This window comes from Littorina saxatilis, linkage group LG6, assembly GCF_037325665.1.
Source record: "Littorina saxatilis isolate snail1 linkage group LG6, US_GU_Lsax_2.0, whole genome shotgun sequence".
NCBI lineage: Eukaryota > Metazoa > Mollusca > Gastropoda > Littorinimorpha > Littorinidae > Littorina > Littorina saxatilis.
In genome coordinates this window covers 18204507-18225340 of record NC_090250.1, presented here as the reverse complement: position 1 = coordinate 18225340, position 20834 = coordinate 18204507, and the positions used below count along the sequence as shown (strand labels likewise).

Sequence of the window (20834 nt, the reverse complement as noted above, 5' to 3'; positions counted from 1 at the left end):
CTGGGCGTTAAGCAAACAACCAAAAAATCTTAAAGAAGAAAGGCCACTGGCAGAATGTTTCCTAAAACCGAATACCAATTCTGGAACCATTTGGAACGAACAGTCTCGGCTTACCCATATCAAACAAAAAGTTCACCGGCATTAAAATAAAAGAGAGACAAGGAGTAAGAGTAAATAAAAGAACAATTTAGGGAATAATTAGACAAAAAGCACAAAACTATATCTATATTGTTCTCAAATAAAATATCTTACATCTAACGCTGAATTTCCTTTTCATCATTGCTGCTTCTTATTTTTACAAAACTTGTAATAACAAGGTCAAGGTTACTACACACGCTTTGCAACGAATTTGCTGGAAAATTGAAGTAGGACAGCCGAAAATCGATTACTGAGTTTGTAAGCTGCCAGTTTGTTTCCAACATACCTTTTTAGTATACTCAACAGATGTTTTATTCGTTTTACTTGCGCATATTACCTATGGAATGCGTTTAACGTTGTTTTTAGCACGCATTTAAGGGAAGAAGTAGGTGTCCGTCTTTCGGTTGTTCTTGTGACGGTGCAGATAATTTTAACTGGATTCGCAGATCCAGTTCATGCATGATTTGAAATTGACACTGACAGTCAGTTGACATCAGAACAAAAATGGGCCGATGTGTTGAAGGTGATGGTTCTCAACAGCACTGTCTTTATTTTGCCTGAACACACCCACGATACATTTTCTTGTTCCAACTCTCAGTCGGTTTGGTTGGTTTATTACAGCAGGAAATAGACCAAGGACTGTAATTTGTAAATGTAAAATGTGATGTACCCTCACCAAAATATCTGCATCTATTTCTTTTACGAAGATTATTGGTGGGCTGAAATGAATATTGTAAAACAGAACCAAAAATATTTTTGTAAGAAAGGGTTGGTAGTGCTGGAGAGCAGTTGAAAAATCAAGTATTCTATTTCTATTACTATTGAGGTCTAACGAATGACGTCTCTCAACGTGCGTGGTCGTCCTTGGCGGTCAAGAAAGCCGCCGCGATCATTGCGCAGACGACACTTCTAGACCGCCAATATTTTTTGTGCGCATCACGTGCTCCACATCAATCGGCCGGAAACGAAGCAATTGGGAAACCTGGATTAGACGATTTTTGGAAATAACTCTGTAAGTCAGTTGGGTTTGTATGTGTTGTGGAAGAGTGACCTTTTCTTGCAAAACCTATACCAAACATTGGAGGGGCCAATCACTAGCGAGGGGTGTGTGTGAAGAAACATGTGGTCGGGAGCATGCATACATGTATACACGTACGTGTTTCCAACACTGCCATCGCTAGTGATTGCATGGCCCCTCCAATGTTTGGCAGAGATTTTGCAAGAAAAGGTCACTCTCCCACAACACATACAAACTCATTCATCTATTGAGAAAGATTTATCCCCGAGTACGCTAGTACTAGGGCTCAGCAGACTTTAATCGTGTGTCTGTGTGTGTGTGTGTGTCTGTGTGTCTTTCTCCACTTAACAGCTTATTGCTGGGAAACTACTGGGCGCAGTTCGTTCAAAAGTTGATACACTAACTTGATAATAGGTCCGATTGATCGTATTAAAACTTCATAATGTTACCTGGGACCTAAATGCGAAATAAACCACAAAAACGACTTGGCCGTAGGAGGAGTTCACACCGGCGGGGCAACACGCAGCCATTGAGCTAATAGAACAGCCGAACGCGTCACACAAAAATACGTCATGACAAAGTTACACGCAAAGCGAAAGAGACTTTGACGTCATTTACTTTTGTTCGGAATTTTCCGTCTGTTCCTAGCTTGTCAGTGAAGACCTGACGTGAGTAAGCTTACCCAAAACGTCTTTGTTCTCTATTCACATTGCGGCTGTGAAATAATCAGTCTTGTGTCTCGGTCGTGTAGGTACAGAGTTTGCTTCTGCAATCATTGTGTTCGTGTTGATGACGGCTTCATAAAACAAAATAATAAGCGAATCTATCGCGAGGAAGACGTTTATGTACAAATCACCGAACCCAACCCATTTTTTGTGTGCATTTTTCTGAAGAATAAACTGCATGTGGTTAATTTCATCCGTTTAACTCTTTCAACACGTCCACCCTATGACATGACTATACACTCAGAACGCATGCGCCAAAGCATATAAATAGCCTGCTGACAACCAAAATTGGGACATTTTGAAAAAAATATTGTATTTTGAAAAAAATATTGTAAAAAAACTAGTACATGTGGGGATTTACTTTTTGCACACAATTAAAGAAAGATTTTTCATTGTTTCAGAAATGTACTTTGTATTTGTCAAAAGGCTTGTTGTGTTTGTGTGGTATGCTATTGAAAATGTCAATAAATAGCCTGCTGACAACCAAAATTTGAAAATTTTGAAAAAAATATTGTATTTTGAAAAAAATATTGTAAAAAAACTAGTACATGTGGAGACTTACTTTTTGCACACAATTAAAGAAAGATCTTTCATTGTTTCAGAAATGTACTTTGTATTTGTCAAAAGGCTTGTTGTGTTTGTGTGGTATGCTATTGAAAATGTCAACAATTTAAATAAAAAAAAGTCCAGAGGCACCACATAAATACTACAGACATGTTTGAAAATATGCACAAAATGTTGTTAGTGAATACTCAAAAAAGAATTTACTAACCTGAATGATACAATGAGATGACTGGGTGATGACTATGATGAATATATCCATGTAGAAGAAAAGAAACACTTGCTGTCACAGTATTTACAGTGCCACAGAGCACAGCTCAACGCAAAACGCCACACCACATTCCAGGCACCAGAATCGAGTCCCATTGCGTTGGGTTTTATCCATAGAAGAAAAGAAACACTTGCTGTCACAGTATTTACAGTTTTTGTATAAATGACTTGTTTAGAACTCGGTTTATGCACGGAGAACATCCTTCTTTGTGTGCCACACTTCGAAGCACGGCTCAACACAAAGCGCCACAGCCATGTGGCCACAGAACATTCCCGGCACCAGAATCGCGTCCGTCCGCTTGCATTGGGTTTTGGCCAAAGTAGCATTGACACCTCGAGCTCTTGATTTGGCTAACTCATTCACCCTCATCACTCACTTATCCATCTATCACAACACCACTGTTTCATGCACACACAGTCACTACCTTCCTTCTGCACGCCGCTTCGCTTCGCAACAACACTGACAACTCGCGACATTTTGGAATCCTAAATATGAAACTAAGGCATGGGTTGGTCCCGTCAATGACCTGTAGTATCCAAACTAACCAATGAAATCAACTGTTCTGGGAGTTATTTGTCGCGTATGGTAATGCAGCCGACCTCTGAACCTATGACGTGGGTTTTCGTATGGAAAATCCCCAGCGTGGTATTTTCCACTTCCAACGCTACTATTAAGGCGGTGTGAGGCGAAGCGACTCACGCACCTTACGCACGGATTCTGGCGGCGTGCTGACAACGGCATGATCAGTGAACGCTTGTATTCGGGCGGCGCGTCGCGAAAAAGTTAATGCTTGTCGAAACGAGCAAGAAGGCTTTAGAATAAAAGATTTCACGCATTACTTGGCCATCTGATCACAGATGAGGTCGCAGTTTGTAGGTTGAATCTATGAATCGGCCAGAGATAGATCTGCATTTCTGGTCAGAAACCAACATTCACACCACAGACATTCCAAACATTTATATTTATTGAGCAAGCCAGTCTGAAGAGTACTCAGGTCCAGCGCGAGCGTTTTTTATTTGTAATCAGCTAGTCAAGTGTTAAGGAGTGATGGTCATGATAGATGAAATCTCTGAGTCAGTGAGTGATGATCCATTTGCTCCTTTTTAGTTTTGTTCAATCACAATGTCTCTCATCCCATTGACTCATCAAATACTTTCTTTTGATATTTCAGTGATGGCGCTATTATTTTTTCAAACCGGTACCCACATTTTATGATGCAAACAATGAACAGTCCAGGAAAAAACAGTAGGCTGGTTATTGGAACCAGTAAGAGTCCAACACAGAGTACTGGTTTTATTGTTTTACCAGCGAAAAAAAACGGTAGTTCTAAAAATCAAACGGTAGGTCATACCGGCAGCCAATTTTTTCCGGTATTTTCTCGTTTCTACTGGTAATTACCGGTTAACGCCAATACTGTATTTGCAGATCTGTAACAAAAGGATCTGCAGTGAATTGGAGGACGCCAAACCTTGAAGATGGATCAAGCTCAGCTTACCTTGCTGAAGACCTTTGTTCAGCTGTGTCAGGCTGACCCTGAAATGCTGCACTTACCAGAGCTTGCCTTTTACAGGCAGTACCTCATGTCGTAAGTACTACAGTGGAACCACCCCATTTAAGACCTTCAAAAAATTGACGGGCGCTGTGGCGGGGTGGTAAGACGTCGGCCTCTTAATCGGAAGGTTGTGAGTTCGAATCCCGTCCGCGGCCGCCTGGTGGGTTTAGGATGGAGATTTTTCCGATCTCCCAGGTCAACTTATGTGCAGACCTGCTAGCTAGTGCCTTGTCCCCCTACGTGTGTACACGCAAGCACAAGACCAAGTGCGCGCGGAAAAGATCGTGTAATCCATGTCCGAGTTCGGTGGGTTATAGAAACACGAAAATACCCAGCTTGCTTCCCCCGAAATCGGCGTGTGCTGCCTGAATGGCGGGGTAAAAACATTCAGACACGTAAAAACCCACTCATGAACGAGTGAACTTGGGAGTTTCAGCTCATGAACGAAGAAGAAGAAGAAGACCTTTGAACATCTTACAAAATCGGGTCTTCCAGAGGAGGGAGTCTTAAAATGGGCGTAAATTTACACAGGTTATGAACCAAAACCTGAAAAAAATCAAGGTCTTTAAAGGGGTGGAGTCTTAGATAGGGCAGGGATGTTGCTTCAAATTCAGACCCATAGGACAAATGTCCTAGCTCTTCAGCATCAATAGGACATTTGACCGCTTTCAGAAATTTCAATAGGACGTCAGAATTTTTTCATTTTCAAGAATGACGCTCGCTGTGCCCCCCCCCTCCCCCCCGTTTTTGACCCTAATGTAGCACAGGATGCCGTTGAATAGCCAAACGTGTTCAGCTTTTGTTGAACTTTGGCAGGCTTTAGTTTTAGTTTTCGGTGGCATAACTCAGTGCACTTCGTCAAAATGTCTCAAACTGAAAGCAAAAGCAGACGCAAGACTTGGTCAGTTAGAGTTGTCTTCCATACTCCGAACTTTAATGTGCTGCAGACGGGTGTCACACAAACGCAAGATCCGCACTGCACAACTTCAGTGCACCTGTACGCGAGAGTGCTTGGACGCTTTTTGAAAATGTGTATCTTGAAAGGAACATTAACGAATATCGCGCTGTCCGAAGGAATTGAGTTCTTATCGGACAATGCCAGCTCAAAACAATAGGACATCTGACCGCCATGCGGCTATGTGAATCGGACATTTGAGCCTCTTAATCGGTCTATGTCTGATGTCCGACGCCTAACGACATCCCTGTTGTGGGGTCTTTAACCCCTTGACTTCCGGAACTATTTGAGGATATTGGTAAAAAAAGAGTGTTTTGATTTGAGAGTGCATAAAAACTGTTAGGATAACAGTAGGGGAAAGAAACATATATGTATGTGTAGGTATATGATTGGAGATTCCAATAATACCACAAATTACTCAAAAGGGGCAGACAATGTTTTACGCAAGGGGCGGATAATCCAATTTATTCAGTTTATTTGTGAAAATATAGACAAAATGCTATTTTATGCTTGTAAATATTAAAAATATTCAGTCAAAACTAATGTAGAAATTTTTATTGGCCTTTTGTCAGCATAGTTGAATGATTTTAGTTTTGAGATATGCCTTATTCATTTTGTTTTGTTTTGCAACAGGTTAGCCATAATATGAGATTTTTGACGATATTTCTAAAAATAGGGTGTGTTGAATTGAGATTGCATAAAAACTGTTAGGACAACAGTAGAGGAAAGAAACATCTATGTATATAGGATACTCACGTGGAAATGTTGGATCTTCCTGACGAGAATTATCAACTGTGTCGGTTCTTTTCTACCTGTCCCACCCCTCCCACCCCTGCCTTGTCCCCTTCTGCCACGCCCCCTTCCACGCGACGTGGATGGTTGTACAAAATCATCATTATCACTCTCACTTTCGTCACTTTCAATTTCCCTTTCATTTTGAACAATGTCTCCCTCGCCTCCCACCACATTTTCATCTTCACTTTCATCTCCATTGCCGGGAATATCCATCAAAATACGAACAGCTTCCTCAACAGTATAGCGCCGATTCGCCATGTTAGAGAATCGAACCAAAGATGTCCAGAAAAACGCAATAAAATCCGTCAAAATCAATCGAATTCACTCAAAACAGCACCCACATGGAGGCAGACATCTTGGCTATCGAAAACGAGGCAACTGCGGACTCTCGGTTGTTTCCCCTGAGTAACAGGGCGTCCGACTGCTGTGAGGGTCCGACCGCGCTTAAATGCGCGGTCGGAAGCGAAAGGCTTAATAAAAAAAAAAGGGGGGAGTTCCATAGTCCACTGTATAGTCTGCTGTGGTGTACGTACATTGAAGTCTTTGGATTAAGATTTAAAATGTGAGTTGAGTACAGTAGTACCTGCGAATAGAGGTCTTTACAAAAAGGGGGCTCCTCTCTCCAGAGAACAGCGTCTGTTGTGACAGGCCTCCTGTGAAGAAGGGACATACTTGGCTGGTTCCGAGGGCGTCCTTACATCACAGGTACCACTGTATTAGTCTGCAGGTTAATCGGTTTAAAAAAAAACTCACACAAAAACCCATTTTACTTTTCTTTTCTTTTAACTCATTGTCTCCCAGGTACGGATATATCCGTACCCACTCATATGACTATCTGACCATTTACGGATATGTCTGCTCGGATATATCCGCTCAGACTGTTAGCTTCAGTTGCTTCCTGTATCGTCCATCTAACGCCTGCATTCCAGCATGTTGATACACAGTTTCTACACGGTGCCTACAATTCTGAGAGACCTGCTGCAGCACAGCTGGTCTCGGCTAAAAAAACAAACCTTTGTCAAAATAGGTGGGGTAGAAAGTGTTAATCGGGTAAAAAAAAAACTCAAACAAAAACCCACTTTAACTTCCTTTTCTTTTAAGACAGCCCAAAACCCAAGAAATCAGGTCCTCAGAGAGTGTCTTTGAAATGTAATACTAATAGATGTGAATGTTAAAACATTGATGAAGATAAGTGATGTTATGGAAGTGAAATGTAGGTGCATCGTCGTTGTTTGAACTGTTAACTGGTTGCTTTCAGGATGGGTGCCACCATTCCAACGCCCAAGCCAAAGAAACAAGAGCCCAAGGTATTTACCCCTTTGTACATTTAGTCAAGTTTGACTAATAGTTTTAACATAGACCGAATCAAGGCAAGGTTGGTGTTGTATGTGTGTGTGTGTGGTGCGGTTCCGAGAAAACTACTGGACCAATTTTCATGAAATGTTACACGAGAGTTCCTGCAGAGTGAGTACCCTTGCTTTTGCTCGGACTAATATAAACATGTGCTTCCTGTACTTGTGATTGAGACACGTACACCCCATCGCTAGTGACTGGCCTGTAAATTGTAATGTCACATGGGAAAGAATGTCGCATGGGAAAACTAGGAAAACTTCCCACGTGACATTACATGCCAGTTACTAGCGAGAGGGTGTGTCTCAAACTGTGTACAGCAAGTACATGTCAATATTTGTCCGCGCAAAAGCAAGGGCACTCACTCTTTCACAACCCATACAAACCCGACAGAGTTGTTTCTAAAATTCGTCTATTGGTGAATACAATGATGTAACAGTTTCTTAGCTCTATGGTAAGCTCCCTTGTATGTATTGGCTGATTGTGTGTCGTGGAGTGTGTGCAGGTACTGTTGCTTTGAACTTGTCCACGAGTGTTGAAAAGCAGTTAAATGAACCAACAGTTGAATTGTACGTGTACTTATGCTGAATGCCATGCAGCTGTAACACTAACAGTCACGTGTGTGTTTCTCAGAGCCAACCCAAAGCTGAAGCCAAGGCCCCTGAGCCAGCTGCAGAAGAGGAGGAGGAGGAGGAAGAAGAAGAAATCGTTGAAAGCGACATTGGTGAGCAGCTTAGGCCTGAAAATTAAAAAAAAAAAAAATGTTTTTTTTTTATGGTTACTTGACCTAACCTATTTATTTTCCTGCCAACCACAAACTTGTTTTCTATATATATATAAAAAAAAGATTTTGTGGTTGTGATGGTAACTTGACCTAACCTATTTTTTCTCCTGACGACCCTAATCTTGTTTTCTGTAAAGAAAAAAGACAACAAAACGCGATTTGTAGAACACAGAAAGGGGAACCTACTCGTGGGGGGCCCGGGTAGCTTAGGTGGTAGAGCACTGGACTTGTGATCGAAAGGTCACTAGTTCGAATCCGGGCCGGGTCAGACACGGGTCAACTTTATGTGCAGACCCAGAGACGGTATCCATCTCCCACCCCCGTGTCACCACAGTGGCACGTAAAAGACCTCGGTCATTCTGCCATAAGTGCAGATGGCTGATACCACCTAAACACGCATACACTTGTGTATCTCATCTAAAGCCGGGTTAAAACCCGGGAACATGCCCCTAATGGCTTTGCCGTGAAGGCATAAAACTTTAATTTCTCGGAACCTACTCGTTTCCAACATCTAGGGTACACAACTTGCATGAGTTCCAACCAATGAAAAGCCATGTACCTTGGGAAATAAAAAAGAATTAAAGAAAACAAACATTTCTTTTTTTTAAATTACTGACCTACCTACCCTCTTTTTGTGTGTCTCATCACAGGACACAATTGTTTGTTTGTTGGTCTAAGACGTTCAGGGGTTGACATGGGTGGAAAATATTCCGTATTTATATATATATTGAAATGTGAATACTAAAAATCATAATTGTTATCTTTATTTATTTATCTACTTTATTTTCTTTGTTGGGAAAAAGACAGTTCTGCGGCCAATCAAGCATTCATGCTTGTGGGAAATCCAATCCAACCTTTTATGCACTGGTGCCAGAGTGCTCTGCTCTGTCGCATCCATTTTTGATGAAAGCGTTCTGACTGTGGTCACTGTGTCGTTTGCTTCAGAGCTGGACAACACAGGGGTGGTGACGGACGACGATGAAGACATGCCGGAGTACGCCGACGTCAACGTAGAGGTGACGGACGAAATGATCGACCAGGCCAGCGACAAGAGGAACCAGGCCATGGACGCTCAGGCTGAGGGTAAGGACCATTTTCTTCTTCTTCAGCGTTCCAGATTTTTCTGGTTACGTGTGAGCTCGTTTGCCCATTTGGGTTCCCCAAACTATACTCTGAGAACATAGTCAGCTTCACTCCGCTTTCGTTGAGTAGGCATGCTGGGTATTTTCATGTTTCCATAACCCACCGAACTCACGAAGGGGGTTAAGTCACTAGCAGATCTGCACATAAGTTGACTTGGGAGATCGGAAAAATCTCCACCCTTAACCCACCAGGCATCAGCGACCGGGATTCGAACTCACGACCTCCCGATTAGGAGGCCAACGTGTTGCCACTGCGATTTTAAAAATAAACTCTTGTCGGGTTTGCATGGGTTCTGAAAGAGTGGGGGGGGGGGGGGGGGGGGGGGGGGGGGGGGACTGTAGTTAAGCATGTGTGTATATGAGAGAGAGTGTATGTGGAGGTGACAGATGGAATGATTGTTGCTGCCAGAGGAGCAAAGCAAATAAGTCTGGCTGAAGATATGGAACGCTTTTGGGAAAGAGAGAAAATGAGGTGGGTTTGGGTGAGCTGTGAGGGGGAGTAAGCAAGTGTGTATGAGAGAGAGTGTGTGTGGAAGTGACGGAAATGATGGGTGCTTTGGCTATAGATAAGGGAGAGAAAGTATGGGGTTTGGTTGGGGTTGGCTGTGAGGGGGAGTAAGCAAGTGTGTGTATGAGAGAAATGGTGTGGGGAAGTGTCCGACAAAATGATGGACAAGGCCAGAAGAACCAATCCATGGATGCCAAAGTTGTTGACATTATCACATCAAAATTTAAAATCCATTTTTGCAATGACTCATGACTGATGCTGAAAGTAAACTCATTTAATATTTTGGCTCTGCTACTACAAATGCCTAAAAAAATAGCATTTGACACTCCGATTTTGTAATCAGTAATGACTTAGCTACCGACTGTGATTGAATTGTTTGATCCCATACAGGCAGGATGGAGGATGCAGTACAAGCCTTCACAGATGCCATCAAACTCAACCCCACGTCCGCTCTGCTGTACGCCAAGAGGGCCGGGTGAGTAGCACATTTCTCGGCCATAGTTCATGGCGGGTTTGGACAGTAGATGACATATCAATGGCGAAGATGGTGTTCAGTATCATGTGGCACTGTTTATGTCGTGGCATGCCATTGGTGCTTTCAATGATTTATTCTTGAGGGTGTTGGTGTGTCTGTGTGTGTGTCGGTGTGTGTGTGCGTGTGTGTGTGTGTGTGAGTGCAAAGACAAAACAGGTTTACTTTCTACAACCGTTTGAAAGACCTTAGCAGTCAATCTTTTTAAAAACTTCTGTAAAGATATACATATATCATTCCACAGACTCAGTTCCAGTCTGTAAGTGTGATGATAAAGGGGTTCTTCATCACTCAAATCTACCTGTAATGTTGCAGTGGTTACCTGCGGATGGGCAAACCCAAGAAGGCGATCCATGACAGCACCAAGGCCATTGAGCTCAACCCCGACTCTGCCCAGGGCTACAAATGGAGGGGCAAGGCTCACAAGTAGGTGTCACAAGCAGATCTGCCAACTAGGGCGGGGAAATAGCATAGTCGGTTGCTGCGCTGGCTTCAAAAGCAGTTGTCGTTATCAGCGTGGGTTAGATCCCCATGATCGGCGAGGGATTTATTTCCCAGAGTCAACTTTGTGCAGACTCTCTTCGGTGTCCGAACACCCCTGTGTGCACGCATGCGCACGATAAAGAACCCAAGTTGACAGCGAAAGTCTCGGGGTTTGGAAACATCAATACATGCATGCAGGAAAAAAACTATAATGGGTAGCGCAAAAAAAATCTCCACCCTTAACCCACTGGAATTCGAATCCGCGACCTTCCGCATGGGAGGCCTACGTCTCATCCTCAAGGCCATTGCGCCTGTCACACCAGAAGTTTAAAAGAGAGTGGTACCAATGTACTGATCTCCTTGTGTTGCTGTTTCAGGCAGCTGGGTCACTGGGAGGACGCCTACCATGATCTGACCTTGGCCTGCAAACTGGACTACGACGATGATGCTAATATCGCTCTGCACGAGGTCACTCCCAATGTGAGTAGAATCTCTGTTGCATATGTTCAGATTTTGCTGTCTGTCTTGTGCTTACATTGTTGTTACATGTGTGTTGTGTTGTGTATGTGTGTGTGTGTTGTGTGTGTGTGTGTGTGTGTTGTGTGTGTGTGTTTGTGTGGGAAAACACTGCAACATTTTTTGTTTCTACTTCTCTTTTTTCTTGATTGTACAGTGCTTTAAGCAGTCTCCCAGGATTTCATCGCTTTATAAATAAAATGCATGCATTATTTTAATTTTATTTACTATCATTATAACTATTGTTATTATTAATATTATCATTATTATTTAACCTTTGCCGGATGCCGCTTTTGACTACACACGCCCGACGATGCGGGTTTGTCTGAACCCATACATTTGAAAGAGGGTTTTTACCGTTTATTTCTCTAACGACGGGGTGGGTTCAGGGAAACCCACAGCGCTACTTCAGTGGGTGCATCGAGTTTCTCCCTTCAGCGACTTCTTGCAGGGGAGGGAGAGGGGGAGGGAGAGACTGAGAGAGACTGAGAGACAGAGAGACTGAGAGAGACCGAGAGACTAAGAAAGAGAGAGAGAGAGAGACTAAGAAAGAGAGAGAGAGAGAGACTAAGAAAGAGAGAGAGAGAGACTAAGAAAGAGAGAGAGAGACTAAGAAAGAGAGAGAGAGACTAAGAAAGAGAGAGAGAGAGAGACTAAGAAAGAGAGAGAGAGACTAAGAGAGAGAGAGAGACTAAGAAAGAGAGAGAGACTAAGAAAGAGAGAGAGACTAAGAAAGAGAGAGAGAGAGACTAAGAAAGAGAGAGAGAGAGACTAAGAAAGAGAGAGAGAGACTAAGAAAGAGAGAGAGAGACTAAGAAAGAGAGGGAGAGACTAAGAAAGAGAGAGACTAAGAAAGAGAGAGAGACTAAGAAAGAGAGAGAGAGAGAGACTAAGAAAGAGAGAGAGAGAGAGACTAAGAAAGAGAGAGAGAGAGACTAAGAAAGAGAGAGAGAGAGACTAAGAAAGAGAGAGAGAGACAGAGAGAGAGAGACAGAGAGAGACAGACAGAGAGAGACAGACAGTCAGATAGACAGATAGACGGATAGACAGATAGACGGATAGACAGATAGACAGACAGACAGACAGAGCAACTGACAACAGACATACAGAGAGATACGGACAGACAGACAGAGAGACAGACAGTCTCTTGGAGACAAACAGGCAGACAGACACTGTTCCGCCACTTTGGTAATTATGGGTGTAGCAGAACCCGCGCCGTCGGCAGAGGGATAGTTACAATCACTACTACTCTTTAAAAGTATGGGTTTGCGTGAACCCGCGCAATCGGTAGTGTTTATGTTAATTAACATAATCAATTAATTTTAATGTTTTGTCATGTACACACTAAAAATTTGCAGACAGAGAGCAAATTAGGTGTGTGAGCGATACTTAAAATTTCAAAACGATACCTTTAATGGTTCCAGAGTTACAATGATTTTAGTGTGTCTCTGGGTACAGGTGAACCCAGGAAGCACGGCAAAGGTTAAGTTATTGAGACATCCCAGTGCACTAAGGGATTTATAGAGCAAATCGAGAAAATTCATTATTGAACGAAGTGCATAGCGCTGAGTTCAATAATTATTTTTGAGATTTGCTCTATAAATCCCTTAGTGCACTGGGATTGTTTCAATAACGATATTGTCAGTATCACCAGAGAAAAAAGAAGATTCAAAACGCACATTTTGCTACGCGCATTTGGATAGGCGTAACTGTGTGGTCAGGTTTGTGTCAGATCTACTTTTGTGTGGGCTGTCTCAAGTGTGTCGTGCTTTCGTCACACGCAAACTCTTGTTTTAATTTCTGTTGGTAAATTACAGTGTAGCGTTAAGCTAAAAAGTGATGATCTTTCATACAGACCTCAATTAAACTCGGAGAAAGGACTGTGCTCTTAGTTATTTGCGATTCGAAACCTTCATCGAGCTTCGACAGATTGACTGTGCCGAGTGTTGCCCCTTGAATTGACTCCAAGGCCACGGTTAGCACATTTTCAAAGTAAATGTATGTTTCTTGTGTTGTATTTTCACTCATCGGGGAGTCTGGTACTATATATGAACGGTAAGAATGCTCTGAACTCTACACGTATTATATCCCCATCGTTTGTTTGTTCACATTTGCCCCACATGTTAATTTGCTCCGGGATTTATGTCGTCTGCTAGGCGGCTAGGGCAATCGAACCACTGCACTGCAGTCTCATTTCAAAAACAAAAATTGCTCGTCTGCACGCATGAGGCAGGCTGGTAATAAGTTTTATACATGGTAAGAACGTTCTTAACCCTACACGTTTTTGATTCCGATTGTTGTTGCCTTGAAATAATAATTCGGAAACCATTCATTTACTGAACTGATGCAGTCGTATTTCAGTGTAGTCTACTATAACAGAGTCGACTTCCAAATGCTGGTCTAGCTGATACGTTATCGGAATAACACTTGTGTTTTCTGTTTGCCGCTGGGAATTTTATACTAACTCATCATTTGGTAATGTGGTTAATAAGCTACATGCCACTAACACGGCATATGAGAAGAATCTTTGCAAGTCAAAACGAGAAGAGACCATTGTGGAAGAGACACAGCCGCTTCTATTTTTACATCAGTGGGATTCACTGTGGCACAGGTGCCTGCGATCTGTCATTTAAAAAACACTTCTGCTTTGAGCCGCAGGAAATTTATGGTTATTTTTTGGTAAAGTGGAGAATATAAGCTACATGTCATTAATTAATTCTGAGGATGAGAGTACAGTCTCGCTTTGGCAAAGGGCGTAAGAATACACTCTGTGGAAAAGTTAGAGCACTCCAAGAGTGCGCTAACAGATTTAAGCGCATCGCCATTAGCCAATCAACTGGTTCACATCAGCCATGTGACACCAGTACTTACTGACAATTATTATTATTATATTAATATTGACAGGCCAAAAAAATTATGGAGCACAAGCGAAAGTACGAGCGACAGCGCGAGGAGCTGGATCTCAAGAAGAGAAAGGACAGGATCCGAAAGGCCAGGGAGGAGTACGAAAGACAGAAACGGGTAGGAACAAAGTTGTTATTCATTTTTCTTTCACTTTCTTTAACGTGTTTGACCGTTTTTACCCCGCCATTCAGGCAGCCATACGCCGCTTTCGGGGGAAGCATGCTGGGTATTTTTGTGTATATATAACCCACCAAACTGACGTGGATTACAGGATATTTGCCGTGTGCACTTGTGCTTGCCTGTACACACGAAGGGGGATAAGGCACTAGCAGGTCTGCTCATGAGTTGACCTGGGAGATAAAAAAAAAACTCAACCGTTAACCCACTGGGATTCGAACCTGAGACCTTCCGCATGGGAGGCCGGCGTCTTATCCATTCCGCCACGCCGCCAGTCTAGAGTTGTTATGGGCGATTGTATTGATAAAGAGAAACAGGTAGTAACAGAGTTGTGGCTTATTGTTGCAGTAGTGTAACAACACTAAGACTACAGAGAGTGTGAATCACAGAAGTTTCTTAAAAAATTTTTTAAAAAAAGACAGAAAGAAAGGTGGGAGAGGAGCTTCCCAAAAACTTGAGCTAAGTTGATGTTCTTTCGATTGTCACATTATTATTTGTAAGCCCTTCTACTGAAAAGAAGTTAAGCTTGACATGCCTGTGAGTGTTAATACAGTAGACTCCGCTTAATAAGGTCACCTTGGTGCAGGACAAAAGTGGCTATATTAAGCGGGTGGATTTAATCCGTTTGTATGGCCATGTTGGGTTTGATGCGTGCATGCCTGGTTTTCTCCTGTAGATGGGTGTCGGCACAGAAGGTCTGCCCGCTGTCCTCAGCCAACATGCTCCGTCTTCATGGCAGCTCAAATTTTTTATCGAGGTTCTCTCCTCTAGATCCGCCGTGTTTCGCCTAGGGGCTTTCGCTGCCTGGTTGATAGGGTCACCTCGTAGAGGATGTGGTCATAGACCACGCACGGTCGGTCTTGGGATAGGGAAACGTTATGCTAGTCCGGAGGGATTACGCCACAATGGCCACCTCGCGAAGACCCAGGGTCCTAGACTAGGGAGGTCCAAGGGGGAGCACCGGGAGGGCTACCCCTCTACCCGCACCTCCAACACAATCCCTTCCCCTGGTAGCTTCATCCCCAAGGAGGAAACAAAGCTACCTGCAACACCCCGGTGGATTTAATAAAAGCATAAGCATAAAACATAAGGAAAAATTCGTGCAGTCAGAAATTGGCCTCAAAAAGCGGGTGGCTTTATTAAACATGGCCTTATTAAGCGGATTCTACTGTATTCCATTCACTAAACCTTCTTTGGTTTTGTTTTTATACATCAACAAAACTTGCATTGTGTAGCGGTGAAAAATAAATACATAAATAAACACACACAAATTAAAAGCAAACAGAGAAGAAAGACAAAAATTACAAACAGACAGAACTACAACAAAATCACAGACAGACAGAACTACAACAAAATCACAGACAGACAGAACTACAACAAAATCACAGACAGACAGAACTACAACAAAATCACAGACAGACAGAACTACAACAAAATCACAGACAGACAGAACTACAACAAAATCACAGACAGACAGAACTACAACAAAATCACAAACAGACAGAACTACAACAAAATCACAAACAGACAGAACTACAACAAAATCACAGACAGACAGAACTGCAACAAAATCACAGACAGACAGAACTACAACAAAATCACAGACAGACAGAACTACAACAAAATCACAAACAGACAGAACTACAACAAAATCACAAACAGACAGAACTACAACAAAATCACAGACAGACAGAACTACAACAAAATCACAGACAGACAGAACTACAACAAAATCACAGACAGACAGAACTACAACAAAATCACAGACAGACAGAACTACAACAAAATCACAGACAGACAGAACTACAACAAAATCACAAACAGACAGAACTACAACAAAATCACAGACAGACAGAACTACAACAAAATCACAGACAGACAGAACTACAACAAAATCACAGACAGACAGAACTACAACAAAATCACAAACAGACAGAACTACAACAAAAACACAAACAAAACAACAGAAAAAAGAAACATTCAATAGAAAGACCAACAACAACAACAACAGCAAAATGACACCTGTGTTAGAAAGATGACCAAAACATGTTAAAGATATGGGACAACTGTTGACAGTGACTGAAACATGTTAAAGATAATGGTACAACTGTTGACAGGAGCACGGGGAGGATGAACCTTCAGGAGGATTTCCAGGATTCCCAGGAGCCTTCCCAGGTAAATGCTCCATTTTCTTTTACTATTACACTTACAGTCCAACCTGTCTATAACATCAACACTCAAGCGACAGGTCATTATAGACAGTTGGTCGCTATGGAAAGGTTAATAAGAAATTTTTTTGTCAGGGATCCTTTGGGGTGGTTGTAATGTAGTTCAGTGATGTTTTTCATGCGGTTTTTCATTGGCAAGTACCTGTGTAAGTTGTCTCCCTTAGGTGTCGTGCAAGGATTGCCTCCGTTCTGCAGTCTTCAAATGCAGTTGTTTTCTTTTTCTTAGGAGGGTAAAAAAAAGTAAAAATAAAATAAAAAGGTTCGGATGGTTTTAAGAACATGGTACATCTTGCCTGTTGTGTTATTGTGTTAATGCTTGTATTGATGAAGACATTATGTAGTATGTATAATCCTGCACGAGATTGGTCCATCGTCTAGTGTTACTGTGTGAATGGTGGTAATGATGAAAACTCTGTGATGGCTGTGTCAGGTTCCATGGGCGGGATGCCGGGAATGCCCGACATGACCACCTTGCTTCAGGACCCAGAACTCTTGATGGCTCTGCAGGTGAGGAGATTGAGTGCTGTCCCTTGCAGCCTAATGCTTTCTGCAAGTTGTATCTGTCTGAATGTGTTGAGATAGTGTATGGAGATTTTAGTTTATTACTATAGAAATTAGAAATTATGATGTAAGGAGATTACAGTGTATTACTATAGAAATTAGGGTGTGTGGAGATAAGTTTATTACTATAGAAATTAGGGTGTATGGAGATTACAGTGTGCAGACATTATAGCGTGTACAGCTTGCAAGCAGGAATAAATACCTGGCTGTACCCACGTAGTCACAAAGACGTAAGATGGCAAAAGAAATTCTCCTGCTCAGTCTCAACTAAATACCTTCCCACTTACGCACAAAGACGTAGCGTACTTTCTGGACTATAAGGTGCAATGTTTTTCCTGCACCCTAATGAGCAGTATCGCCTTGTGTATGGCTAAAGAAGAGTACACATGTACCCACATCGCTACACAAAGAACACGACACTCCCTCTCTAGTGATCTGCATGTTTCTGCTACTATGACCTTGGCAAAGTGTCCTCGCAGACACCAACGGCTTCGGTTTCTTAGTTGAATATTTGACCTGGGGTCAGAAGGTCAGTGTTTGTAAAATAGGGCAGGTAGCTGGTCTCAGCAGAACATGTTAGTCATTGACCTGAGGGTAACACCACCTATTCGATTGCACTGGCTTTGATCTTGGGCACATTCGGAAGAAAAGATATTTCCGTTCAGTATACTTCCTTTGACTTGGAACAATACACCGGAAGGGCCTATTGTGTGGAGTTTTCATTTCTGGTATTTGCAGAATCACTCCCCATAAAATACTGACAACTTCTGGATCCCTACCTGACCTCATCTCACATGACCTCAACTAAACCCCCCTCCTGGCTCACTTTTCTTACCTTATACAATAAATTACAGTACAATACAATACAATACAGTACAATACAATACAATACAATACAGTAAATGACAGTACAGTACAATAATACAGTGGAACCCCCCTTCAAGACCACCACCCCCTTCCACTTTAAGAACCCCTCTATTTTAAGACCCCGTTTTCTCAGACTTTCTGTTCATTACCTCTGTAAATTTACCTTCAATTTAAGACTCTCTCCTTTTCAAGACCTGATCAATTTTCTCAGATTTGTGGAGGTCTTAAAAGGGGGTTCCACTGTAACTCAATATCATCTGAACATGACAAAATGATGTTAATCTCGTGTCAGGACCCTGAGGTGTCGGCAGCGTTTCAGGACGTGGCCACCAACCCGGCCAACATCTCCAAGTACCAGAACAACCCGCGCGTGCAGCAAGTGATCAACAAACTGGCCGCCAAGTTCGGGACTGGCTCCACAGGGGCTGGTGAGGCGCCTGACTCTGGTGACACTGGTGACGCCTTCACCGCTAACCCCCCAGGATTCAGCTGAGATGTGTGTCTGTGAGTCTGTTGGGAGGTTTGTTTTGTCTGTGTCAGACATGGGATTCTTCCATAAATTTACGGAATTCCGTAAATTTTTAGGCTCCAGGGATCATTCTTGAGATTCGTGCAAATCCGCTGAGAAAATTTGGGGGTATATGTAGGTATAGACCCAAGTTTTTTGGCCGGTCCGCTGATCGCGACGCTCCATTCCATACTATTCTTGAACGGTTGGTTCCTAAAACGGTCAGACTGTTGCTGGTCGATCCGTATGGGAACGCGCTCTTTGTCTCCTACAGTCACCGTTTCAACGTAGCTATCGGGGATTCAGTATAAGCATACCGTATGAGAATGATTCGGCGCCATTTTTACATCGCTTCGAGCCACCTGCCAAAATGATGAGAAAGCTAAAGCGAGACGAAACCGTTCTAGCCCAGGAAATTCACCAGCAGAAGTACAAGAGAAATCTCTGGAGATTCGACTGGCTCGATGAAGTTGTATCATTGAGCTGGAAAGACGAGAAAGGCCAGAAGACAAAAGACGTGAAAGTTGGCGATGCTTTTGCTAAAATCAACTTGCCGTGGACTCTGACAAACTATTTTCTACTCATGAAAAACAGTTCTGCTTTAATTCAAGGTGAGGTTAAAAAAAAAAAAATCAATTTTCTGTCATATGTTTCCCTGCTGTTTGAATTGTTGTTATTGCCATTGATATAGAAGCTCTATGATTAAGCTGAAATATACATTTCAGGGCCATTTTTGTGTGTCTAAAACACTAAAAACCTTCAGCTTCTGGGGGCGAAGCCCCCAGACCCCGACCAGGGGCGTTGCCCCTGGACCCTACTGGGGGCCTTCTGCCGCCCCCAGACCCCCACCTTCTTTTTCCTTAATTATCACTTTTTCGGAATCCCATGTCTGCTGTGTGTCAAGTCTTGTGTGTCAATGTTTGTGCTGTGTGTAGGTCCTGCACCGCTACCCCCCCCCCCCCCCCCCCCCCCCCCCCCCCCCCCCAGTCAGTTGTTTGGTCTGCGTCAGTGTGTTGATTGTAGGCCTCATCCCCTGGGATCCAGCTTGAGATGGTTGTGAGTGTGTTGGTCTGTCAGTCGGTCAGTCTGCTTGCTGTTGACCTTGAACGCTATCCTCCTGGTTTCTGTGAGTGCGAGGATGAAAGTCGCTTGTTCGTTTCAATGCTTGTTATTCTCTAAGGTGACAGGAGACTTGTTTTGAATAACTCTCACTTACCGGTACTCTCTTACACATGTCGTGTGCATTTAGAGCGCTTCCATCCCTTTGTTTATCAGATGTGAGTGTGTTGGTCAATCTTTTGGCCAGTGCAGTCTGTCTGCAAGATGCATGCACACACACACGCATGCACACGCACGCGCACACACACACACACAATTACTACTCACTTTCTTTCTCCCCTTCCCTTTCTTCCTCCCTTTATCTTTCAAAGTTTTAATAGAAAAAAAATTGCAAGGTTTCATGTGTGCATTTCTTTTTGTTTTCAGATACCTAGTGGTTTTCCAAAGAAAGTCTGGCTGAAAAAGGGGAATCAAAAAACGCAATTTTTTTTATTTTTCATGCAAACTTATTTCACTATGTTAAGGGGTGTAATTGATTTCACACTTGTGAGAGTGCACACCAAAACCCAATAGAATGGACTTAAAACAAAAGATGTTGAACTGTATGCAGAAACATTTTTGACTCACATGCGAAGCAAAAGTGAGTCTATGTACTCACCCGAGTCGTCCGTCCGTCCGTCCGTCCGTCCGGAAAACTTTAACGTTGGATATTTCTTGGACACTATTCAGTCTATCAGTACCAAATTTGGCAAGATGGTGTATGATGACAAGGCCCCAAAAAACATACATAGCATCTTGACCTTGCTTCAAGGTCAAGGTCGCAGGGGCCATAAATGTTGCCTAAAAAACAGCTATTTTTCACATTTTTCCCATTTTCTCTGAAGTTTTTGAGATTCAATACCTCACCTATATATGATATATAGGGCAAAGTAAGCCCCATCTTTTGATACCAGTTTGGTTTACCTTGCTTCAAGGTCAAGGTCACAGGAGCTCTTCAAAGTTGGATTGTATACATATTTTGAAGTGACCTTGACCCTGAACTATGGAAGATAACTGTTTCAAACTTAAAAATTATGTGGGGCACATGTTATGTTTTCATCATGAGACACATTTGGTCACATATGATCAAGGTCAAGGTCACTTTGACCCTTATAAAATGTGACCAAAATAAGGTAGTGAACCACTAAAAGTGACCATATC

At 42.7% G+C, this 20834-nt stretch overlaps 1 protein-coding gene across 4 annotated transcripts; it reads left to right on the top strand.

The window, feature by feature from the left end:
• Positions 1–293: 293 nt before the first annotated feature.
• LOC138968668 (hsc70-interacting protein-like) lies at positions 294–20269 on the top strand. 4 transcript variants are annotated; one of them, XM_070341269.1, is made up of 13 exons: positions 294–396; positions 4139–4298; positions 7274–7322; positions 7999–8089; positions 9095–9232; positions 10190–10274; positions 10647–10757; positions 11192–11294; positions 14235–14351; positions 16529–16586; positions 17070–17146; positions 18360–18563; positions 20061–20269. In XM_070341269.1, exons 2-12 carry the CDS (start codon positions 4189–4191, stop codon positions 18558–18560), a joined length of 1140 nt encoding a protein of 379 aa, XP_070197370.1. In that variant the 5' UTR covers positions 294–396; positions 4139–4188; the 3' UTR covers positions 18561–18563; positions 20061–20269. The 4 variants fall into 4 exon arrangements, with proteins under 4 accessions (XP_070197370.1, XP_070197369.1, XP_070197367.1 ...); XM_070341268.1 differs by having other exon boundaries at positions 18360–18587; XM_070341266.1 differs by having other exon boundaries at positions 18360–18571; positions 20061–20268.
• Positions 20270–20834: the final 565 nt, after the last annotated feature.

Coding starts and splice junctions, on each gene's coding strand:
- LOC138968668 (XM_070341269.1), top strand. CDS start 4,189: ATGGATCAAGCTCAGCTTACCTTGCTGAAGACCTTTGTTCAGCTGTGT. Junction 7,323..7,998: donor CAAAGAAACAAGAGCCCAAG/GTATTTACCCCT, acceptor TGTGTTTCTCAG/AGCCAACCCAAAGCTGAAGC. Junction 14,352..16,528: donor AGTACGAAAGACAGAAACGG/GTAGGAACAAAG, acceptor AACTGTTGACAG/GAGCACGGGGAGGATGAACC.